Source organism: Coptis chinensis, chromosome 3, assembly GCF_015680905.1.
Source record: "Coptis chinensis isolate HL-2020 chromosome 3, ASM1568090v1, whole genome shotgun sequence".
Classification (NCBI taxonomy): domain Eukaryota; kingdom Viridiplantae; phylum Streptophyta; class Magnoliopsida; order Ranunculales; family Ranunculaceae; genus Coptis; species Coptis chinensis.
The window spans coordinates 12,032,874-12,043,388 of NC_141458.1; the positions used below are offsets into that span (position 1 = coordinate 12,032,874).

At 39.6% G+C, this 10,515-nt stretch overlaps 1 protein-coding gene across 2 annotated transcripts; it reads left to right on the forward strand.

Moving 5' to 3' along the window:
• Positions 1-6,011: 6,011 nt before the first annotated feature.
• Positions 6,012-10,383, forward strand: LOC147507963 (cationic amino acid transporter 1-like). 2 transcript variants are annotated; one of them, XM_086600595.1, is made up of 3 exons: positions 6,012-6,271; positions 7,129-7,566; positions 8,736-10,383. In XM_086600595.1, the coding sequence occupies exons 2-3, from the start codon at positions 7,173-7,175 to the stop codon at positions 10,118-10,120; spliced, it is 1,779 nt and encodes a 592-aa protein (XP_086456721.1). In that variant the 5' UTR covers positions 6,012-6,271; positions 7,129-7,172; the 3' UTR covers positions 10,121-10,383. The 2 variants fall into 2 exon arrangements, with proteins under 2 accessions (XP_086456721.1, XP_086456722.1); XM_086600596.1 differs by lacking the exon at positions 6,012-6,271 and adding an exon at positions 6,609-6,627.
• Positions 10,384-10,515: the final 132 nt, after the last annotated feature.

A 10,515-nucleotide genomic window follows, 5' to 3' on the forward strand; every position in this document is an offset into this window, starting at 1 on the left:
TTTAGTTGCTAATAAGTAGGAAAGAACTAGTCTTCTCCTGGATAGTAGGAGATAGTAAGTAAGTAGTTGTAACTCTATCCTATTTTCTTGGTAAAGTCCGTTGTAATCAAACACCTATATAAGGTGTAGTGAATATGGAATAAGATGACTTATCTCGTATCTTAATTGTTCAACTCTTGAGTTGTACTGAGGTAAAAGGTTCCTCTATAAGCCTTCTATCATTTTTCTACCATCCTATCTCTTAATTCATCATAGGTTCTAGTAAACAAAAGAGGAACACTCCTCGGTATATACCAGCTTGGTATCAGAGCCTTGGAATGGAGACAAGAGTGGAGAGCATGGAAACACAAATGAAGTCTATCACTGATTTATTAGAGAAACTCCACACTCAAGTACAACAAATAACACTAGCTCACTCCAACAATGATGCTGAAACTTCCGCTAACAAAATTCAAAATGGTGGAGATAAAATGTTGGAACGTGGTTCACAGCACACCACTTCAAGCAGTTCCATTGTGCCAAAACAAGTGAAGATTGATTTTCCTCGCTTTAATAGAGAAGGAGATCCAACAGTTTGGTTGTGGAGGGTGGGAAATTCTTTGAACTTCATCATACGCCACTTGTTGATCGTGTTCCCTTAGCCTCATTCCATCTTGAAGGTGATGCCCAAGTATGGTACTAGTTGTTGCAAGAAGAGATGGGTAATGTCTCTTGGGAAGACTTTAAGGAGGGAATCGATTCTCGATATTCTCCGAACAAGTTTATGGATTTCTTTGGACAACTTACCAAGTTGCAGCAAATAGGAACCATACAAGAGTATCAAGCAAGTTTTGAGAGACTACTAGCCAAGGCAGGCTCTTTACCACAGGAACGACAGGTGAGTTGTTTTGTTAGTGGTTTACGGGATTCTATTCGAACTGATGTACAAGCCAACAGACCCTCTACTCTCTCTATAGCTATTGGGTTGGCTCGCCTTTATGAAGCCAGAGATATCTCTCACCAAAAGCCGCCTCCAGCAACTTCAAAAGTCAGCTCTTAAGTTCGCAGTGCTGTCACCACTAATTCACCCGCAACATCAATTAAAAGGTTGGCTGTTGAGGAAATGAATGACAGGAGAAGAAAGGGGCTTTGCTTTATTTATAACGAAAATTTGTTCCCATCACCGCAAAGAAATTATTCTCAATTCAGTCACCAAGGCGATAGTGATGATGATGTGGAAATGGAAATGGATGGTGGTACCGATGATCCACCTCCGAAATATCATTACATCGCGATTCTTTGGAACTTCGTGCACGATACAATGCGAGTTAGGGAAGGTTGGGACACAAACCGATCCACGGTTCTCATTGATTCGGGAAGTACTCACAATTTTGTGTGTGTGCACGAATGGCAAAAGCGGCATTGCAACCAACTTCATCTACCAAACTTCGAAGTGATGGTAGCCGTGAAAGGTTAAGTAGTTCGGGTAAGTGTGCTCACACTCAAATCTTCAAGGGGTGTTCGATATTTGTTGATTTTTATGTGATTCCAACTGGAAGGTTATGATGTTGTCTTAGGTACTTTCGGTGTTAAGTGCTCTAGGACCTATTGAATGGGATTTCTCTAAACTTAGAATGAAGTTTAAGGTAGAAGGTAAAGGAAGTGACACTCTGAGGGGCTTATCGTTCCGAGAAAACAAAGTTGTTGGTAACCTTCGGGGAGGCATGCTACACTTGTATTCCTTAAGGGTGTCTCAAACAAAGGCTATTAATTCTTGTGTACCCTCACAAGTGGAAAACACATCGATATAAAGGGGTGTTGGTAGCACCTACAAGCCTTCCTCCTCGGCGTCTGCGGGGATCACAAAATTCCATTGTTGCCCGATCAAGGACCGGTTTGGTGAAGCCATATTGCTATCCTCATTTTCAGAAAACTGAAATCGAAAAGATGGTGGCGAATTATCTTCTTGGTGTGATTCGACCAAGCAATAGTCCTTATTCTTCTCCTGTTATCTTAGTGAAGAAACATGGCCGGTTCATGGCGATTGTGTGTTGATTCTGAGCTTTGAATAGTATTACAATCAAGGACAAGTTTCCAATTCCGATTGATCGATGAGCTGTTGAATGGCTGAATAAAAAAATTCTTTACAAAGTTAGATCTTAAGATTCGGTTATTATCAAATTAGGTGTCCATCCATGACATAGAAAAACGGCTTTCGAACACATCATGGTCACTATGAATTCTTGGTCATGCCTTTTCGGTCTCACCAATGCCTTCATCTTTTAAACATGAGCGAGGTATTCAAGGATTATCTAAGAAAGTTTATTCGGTTTTCTTTGATGACATTCTCATTTACAAAAAACATGGGCTTTGAACATATACATCATTTAGAAATTGTATTTTCTATTTTAGAATCTAATCAATTGTATCTTAAGCAAGAAAAATGTCAGTTTGGCCAAAACAAGGTGCAATACCTTGGCCATGTAATTTCGGAACAGGTGTTGTTGTTGATCCCGACAAAATTGAAGTGATGATACAGCCCAAACCGAAAACATTGAAAGCATTGAGAGGGTTCTTGGGGTTGTGAGGCTATTACCGAAAGTTTATCCAAAGCCCGGCAAGATAGGCTGCTCCACTCACTAAAATGTTGAAGAAGGATTCATTTGTTTGGATACATGAAGTGAAAAGATCATTTGGCGGTTGAAAGAAGCTATGGCCAAAGCTTCCGTATTTAGCTTTACCTGATTTCTCAAAGCAATTTTACCGTTGAATGTGATGCTAGTGGTTCGGTGTGGGAGCTGTCCTAATGCAAGAAAGGCCTATCGCTTTTTACTGATAATGCATTACGGGGAGGAATTTGTTCTCGTCCACTTATGAAAAGAGATGCTAGCCTTAGTGTTGGCCGTTTTTAATGGCGTCCGTACTTACTAGGACGGCAATTCTTGGTACGGATGGACTGATCATCATAGTTTGAAGTACTTGTGGAATCAGAAAATTACTACTACAGCACAACAAAGGTGGCTCTATAAGTTGATGGGATTTGACTTTGTTATTGAGTACAAAAAGGGTAAGGAGAACATTGTCGGTGACGTTCTTTCAAGGAAAGAATCCATCCAGCCTGTTGAACATGAAAAGGCGGAGATTGCAATCATTAGCCAGCCGATTCCTGATTGGGTGGAGGCTATCAACCCTTCCTTGATAGCCTCTTCCTTGCACCTCTTCCTTGATAGCCTCCACCCAATCAGGAATCGGCTGGCTAATGATTGCAATCTCAAATTTCATGTTCATGCAGTATGGATTCTTTCTTCCTTGAAAGAACGTCAGCGACAATGTCCTCCTTACCCTTTTTGTACTCAATAACAAAGTCAAATCCCATCAACTTATAGAGCCACCTTTGTTGTGCTGTAGTAGTAATTTTCTGATTCCACAAGTACTTCAAACTATGATGATCAGTCCATCCGTACCAAGAATTGCCGTCCTAGTAAGTACGGACGCCATTTTTGCACGGCCAACACTAAGGCTAGCATCTCTTTTTCATAAGTGGACAGCAACAAATTCCTTCCCCGTAATGCATTACTGTAAAAAGCGATAGGCCTTTCTTGCATTAGTACAGCTCCCACACCCGAACCACTAGCATCACATTCAACGGTAAATTGCTTTGAGAAATCAGGTAAAGCTAATACGGAAGCTTTAGTAGCTTCTTTTTCAACCGCTCAAATGATCTTTCAGCTTCATGTATCCAAACAAATGAATCCTTCTTCAACATTTTAGTGAGTGGAGCAGCTATCTTGCCGAAGCTTTGGATAAACTTTCGGTAATAGCCTGTCAACCCCAAGAACCCTCTCAATGCTTTCAATGTTTTCGGTTTGGGCGATGTATCATCATCTTCAATTTTGTCGGATCAACAAAGAACACTGTGGTTCGAAATTACATGGCCAAGGTATTGCACCTTGTTTTGGCCAAACCGACATTTTTCTTGCTTAAGATACAATTGATTAGATTCTAAAATAGAAAATACAATTTCTAAATGATGCATATGTTCAGCCCATGTTTTGTCAGTAAATGAGAATGTCATCAAAGAAAACCGTAATAAACTTTCTTAGATAATCCTTGAATACCTCGCTCATAAAGCCGAAAAGATGAAGGCGATCGGTGAGACCGAAAGGCATGACCAAGAATTCATAGTGACCATGATGTGTTCGAAAGCCGTTTTCTATGTCGTATGGATGGACACGAATTTGATAATAACCGAACGAAGATCTAACTTTGTAAAGAATTTTGCATTATTCAGCCGGCCAACAGCTCATCGATCACCGAATTGAAACTTGTCCTGATTGTAATACTATTCAAAGCTCTGTAATCAACACACAATCGCCATGAACCGCCATGTTTCTTCACTAAGATAACAGAGAAAGAATAAGGACTATTGCTTGGTCGAATCACACCGAAGATAACAGCCTCGCCACCATCTTTTCGATTTCAGATTTTCAAAATGAGGATAGCGATATGGCTTCACCGAACCGGTCCTTGATCGGGCAACAATGGAATTTTGTGATCCTGCAGACGTCGAGGAGGAAGGCTTGTAGGTGCTACCAACACCCCTTTATATCGATGTAGAAGCTTCTCCACTTGTGAGGGTACACAAGAATTAATAGCCTTTGTTTGAGACACCCTTAAGGAATACAAGTGTAGCATGCCTCCCCGCTTCTTCCTCACATGCTTGCATAAATTGAAGGTTACCAACAACTTTGTTTTCCTCGGAACGATAAGCCCCAGAGTGTCACTTCCTTACCTTCTACCTTAAACTTCATTCTAAGTTTAGAGAAATCCCATTCAATAGGTCCTAGAGCACTTAACACTGAGTACCTAAGACAACATCATAACCTTCCAGTGGAATCACATAAAAATCAACAAATATCGAACACCCTCAGATTCAGGGGTTGAGTGTGAGCACACTTACCCAAACTACTCAACCTTTCACCGGGCTACCATCACTTCGAAGTTTGGTAGATGAAGTTGGTTGCAATGCCGCTTTCTTTGCCATTCGTGCACACACAAAATTGTGAGTACTTCCTGAATCAATGAGAATCGTGACTGGTTTGTGTCCCAACCTTCCCCTAACTCACATTGTATCAGGTGCACGAGTTCCAGCAATCGCATGTAATGATATTTCTGGAGGTGGATCATCGGTACCACCATCCATTTCCATTTCCACATCATCATCACTATACCATATATATAAAACAAGCACGATGGTTCGCCCTGAGGCCTGAGATCAGTATATAGTCTATTTTGTTACAAGGTATCTCCTCAGTACTCGAGATTTTAATTGTGATGTTGAATTCGGGTTGCCTTGCAATTACTTGATATACTTAATATGCATTAACGTGATTAAATAGGTGGGAAACATGTCTTTTGCACAAATACAAACCTTTCTATAAGATATGCATAATAGGTTGTTCGTAATTTGGTTTTGAAACTTTAGTTATAAGGAAGTAAGGTTTTTTTTTCTGATTTTGAGCTTAATGCTTTAAACCTTGGTGAATATGTGGACTCGGTAAATGTATCTATCGCTGAATCCTTTGGAATAGGCTCGCCAGAATGTCCTGTTGCTAGAACCAGCAGCATTTGAACAGTAATTGATGCAACTCACATTCTTTAGGTCTAGAGAAAACCCACGATGCAAGCATTCGCCAGAAGGTGCTGCTAGGTCCCATACTCCTTCATCGGCAACCTGACAACTTATTACAACAGGAACAATAATAACCCAAAAATATAAATAAACCCCTTCAAAAAAAATTAGAAAAACATAAACCCTTCAAACAAAGTATACATATACTATAAGCAATAAATCATTAGCTATCAATATACATATATTATTTATTCAAGTGGATTTTAGGCTTTTGAGTCATTAGTTATCTATGTAGCAAGTCCGGCCATAGGCAGGGCCAAATAGCTAGTTAATAGTTAAGTTTGACTTTTTGCCGCGTTGGTTACTTCATGGCAATAACTGGTCTTCATTCATTTGTAGTTTTGTACCATATCTAAATTCAACACCAAGTACAACTAGATATGTCTACCCAATTATAGTTTCTTCTCGTTGGAATCTCCAAAATATGAATCCGGCTTCCAGAGATTCTATTTATATAATAACAAAAGAATCAATAGCTTTCTACTAAAAAGTCTCTTTCGATTTTATCGAGAGTCTCTTGCCGAAACGTACAGAAGAGAACATAAAGCCTACATGCTCTTGTGAAACGTTCGTTAGTTCTGCAGTGTTTCCATTGCAAAGGTACAATAACTCATCTTCTTTCTCTTTCTCTTATTTTCATTACAAACAACTTGGTCTATGACTCTATGCATTGAAACTGTTTTCATCTTTATTTTCATTTGGTTTTCAAATTTTTCTTGTTGTTCTAGCGTCCACGTTGTTAGACATTAAAAAAAAAGTGCATCAGTATGAGGATGATCTCGATACCAAAATCATGAACATAATTTAGAACCAACCTTTTTTTTTTTACAATATTTGGCGATTAGATTTTAGTTTTAGGCTTTTAGCTAGTTTGGGTTAGTTTTTCCATTTGTTCGTTCTAGTCCATCGAGGCCGGGTATGAGGTAGTATGTGTGCAACTTTGAGACGTTTGCATGGTAGGATTTCTTGTTCAGTTGACTTAACTACCACGTAATATTTTCTTTTGCTTGATTGCGTTTCAACTGCTAACTGCATAGTCAACACGATGCTTGCGTTAATTTGTCACGTACTCACATGTAGAATTTATTACAAGTCAAGATTCAAAGAAAGACTAGCTGGAATCCGATTTTGTTGACTTGCGTAGTTGCACACTTGCACACTTGCACATGCCAGCTTCACCATGTTGGTCCATATTACTGTTCCATTGAGTGATAAATTTCTTCGTTTTCTTTAATTGATTAAGTAGCAAACTTCGGTGGCTTGTGAATTTTGTAATTAGTAATAGTTAGCTGGTTCATCACCTACAAAAAATTTCCTAAACACAAATCACATGTCATGTTGTAAGATCATTTATTTAAATGCTTTGCATCATATGCAGGCATACATGTCGTGTTGCTTTGTGTTTAGGAAATTTTTTCTTGGAGTTAATGCTGAATAGTTCTTACATGTTTCGACAGATTAGATAAAATCAAATAAACTCTTGGACTAAGAGAAAAAGAATATGGGAACACTGGCAAAAAGAAGGGGATGTTCATGCACCAAAGATGATTTCCTACCTGAAGAGTCATTCCAGAGCTGGGGAAACTATGGAAAAGCATGGAAAGCGGTTGGTTTCAGATTAAAGGATCGAATTCTTACTCGATCACTTGATGAAACTGAGCTTAATGAAATGAAAGCAAGAAGTCAACATGACATGAAGAAGACTCTTAATTGGTGGGATCTCATCTGGTTTGGTATTGGTGCTGTTATTGGTTCAGGAATCTTTGTTCTTACTGGTCAGGAAGCAAAGGGGACTGTTGGCCCTGCCGTGGTTCTGTCCTATGCAATTTCCGGTCTCTCTGCCATGCTCTCTGTGTTCTGTTACACTGAATTCGCAGTTGAAATCCCTGCTGCAGGTACATTTCTAATAGATACACAATGATTTTATACCATATCTCCATTCAGTATGAAAAACTATTATCTACTAAAAATTAGGATGTCTCTTGGAATAGACCCTTCTAGAGTTCTAGTTCATTTTTTAAACGATTCAATCTGACAATCTGTTTTTGCTTTCTTGCTGAGATGGTAATGACTGGTCTTATATCCATACTTAGATGAAATCCATTCCGGCGCCTAGACCCAAGTTCATCTTGTACCGTTTCCTTATCAATTAGCCTATGTCCTTACGGAAACATTGTCAGTTGCATGAACTCATGCTTCTATTGCCTGATTAGAATCATGGTTATTTACACACACACATATATATAGGTTCAAATGTTCAATGGAACAACTAGTGCACCTCGACTCTGATATTGCTTTAACAATAGGATACTTAATTCAAGTAACCCTTTCTTAAGGGGCCAATAAGAATAGATTGTACTTCTGCGAAGAGGTAGGTTTGATGAAAAGCCATTCTACAACTGCATCAACGGAAATGCAACCTTTTATGTGGTACTAGATAATCAAGATGAGGTGTGGAAATGTGTACTTAGATATTAGAAGAATGAATACTATTGGTAAAGAACAAAATATTACTGCTACAACTTGTAATTCATATTTACGTTATATTCTGAGTTTGATATTAGACTATTGGTGATTCCTTCTGTTGTTTCGACTAACCAGGTGTGCTAGTCCCATTCGTGATGGTTTTGTTTATTCCAGAACGTGACTCATCTAGTTCTGTTTTCCTCTTTTCAGTAGCTGTTATGATGTTTTAAGTTCTCTTGGTGTGGTGTTTTAGTGTGAGCTTTTTTTTTCCAAATTTTCTACTGTGACTACGGAAAGTAAAGCACGCTAGTAGCTTCTTTTGATCATTTTTAGGACTGTGAGTACATACATCTGAGCTCACTGCTGGAAACTTGTGTCCTGTTCTCTATACTCTAAAGTCTAGACCTGATTCTTAATTAATTTAACTTGGTCGAACAATTATATGACTAAACATCTATATGAGGAAGTATGGATTCCATCTACCCCAGTCCTTTTTCATGATATAAGAATATTCATGCGAATCTACAAGTTGTGCTCTGCAATTTCCCAAACAGTAAAAGCAAATAAATACTCATCATTTGTCATTAATTCTTTTTAGGAGGATCATTTGCCTACTTGAGGGTGGAGCTTGGTGACTTCATGGCATTCATTGCAGCGGGTAATATTCTCTTTGAGTATGTGATTGGTGGTGCTGCTGTATCTCGCTCGTGGACATCTTATTTTGCCACGCTTATAAATAAAAAATCGGATTTCTTCTTAATTCATGCCCCCCACCTAGCTAAAGGGTATAACATGCTTGACCCCCTAGCCGTGGGTGTTATCGCTCTTATATGCATCCTTGCTGTTAAAAGTACCAAGGGATCTTCGCGTCTAAATTACATTGCCTCTATATTCCATCTTATTGTCATATTATTTGTTATAATTGCCGGCTTCATCAAAGGTAAAACGGAGAATTACACACCATTTACTCCTTTTGGTGCTCGTGGTATCTTTTCGGCATCCGCTACTCTATTCTTTGCTTACGTTGGCTTTGATGCTGTGTCCACCATGGCTGAGGAAACAAAGAACCCGGCTAGGGACATCCCAATTGGTCTTGTTGGATCCATGGTGATTACCACTACGGTATACTGTTTGATGGCCGTCAGTCTATGTTTAATGCAATCATACGAAGACATTGACGAGCATGCTCCATTTTCTGTTGCATTTGAGCGTGTTGGAATGAATTGGGCTAAGTATGTTGTTGCACTTGGAGCATTGAAAGGTATGACCACTGTATTGCTTGTTGGTGCCATTGGTCAGGCACGTTATCTGACTCATATTGCACGGACACACATGATATCCCCATGGTTCGCAAACGTAGACGAGAAGACAGGGACACCAGTGAATGCCACAGTGGTAATGATGGTCGCAACTGCTATCATTGCCTTCTTCACTAAGCTCAGCATCCTCGGAGACCTACTTTCCATCTCGACACTCTTCATTTTCATGCTTGTTGCAGTTGCTCTTTTAGTCCGTCGTTACTATGCGTCTGGTACGACTACACCAGCAGACCGAAACAAGTTCCTCATATGCCTTGTGTTGATACTTGGATCCTCTGTTGCAACTGCTATCTACTGGGCAACTCAAGGTAATGAGTGGGTTGGATATCTAATAACAGTTCCAATATGGCTAGCGGCTACAGTGGGACTAAGAGTATTTGTTCCTCAAGCTAGAAGTCCCAAACTGTGGGGAGTTCCACTGGTGCCATGGTTGCCATCACTGTCAATTGCAATGAACATCTTCCTTTTAGGGTCAATTGACGGTGCTGCCTTTGCACGGTTCGCGATGTGGACAATCGTGCTCTTGTTGTATTACTTCTTCGTTGGGCTTCATGCATCATATGACACGGCAAAGCAGTCTCGTATGGAGAAAGAGCAAAATATTACCCAGTTGAAGAAGGCTGAAGAAGGAGATTCCTCAGTTGTAACAACAACGAATCGATGAAGGCATTGTCTGCTATAGTAGAGACAACTACTGAAGGTGAAGAATCGGAACATGGGAGATAATGTGCTACAATTGCTGAAGGGGCAGCTAGACGTAAATAAGTGTAGGTGCTTCATGTATTGCATGTTCTTATAGATTGACGGATATTGTGGGATAGATTGTTGTTGTTGTTGTTGTTTTTTTTGTGGCTCTGTAATTGTACATAATGCAAATAATCTGATTTGCAAAGATTGTTTCTTTTGTCTATCAATTGCTTTGTTGAACGGTTGAAGTAAAGGCTGCTCTCGGCAGCTCAGTTCTCACTTTTCAGCACAGGTTGTATTCAAAGAGCTGGATTAACCAACAGCCCATTCAAGTCCGAGTGCAAAATAAAATCTCAAACCTTGATTAGCGGG

Bases quoted from the DNA above. Each gene is read 5' to 3' on its own strand.
- LOC147507963 (XM_086600595.1), top strand. From the start codon at position 7,173: ATGGGAACACTGGCAAAAAGAAGGGGATGTTCATGCACCAAAGATGAT. The intron at 7,567-8,735 runs GTACATTTCTAA...AATTCTTTTTAG, and splicing joins AGTTGAAATCCCTGCTGCAG to GAGGATCATTTGCCTACTTG.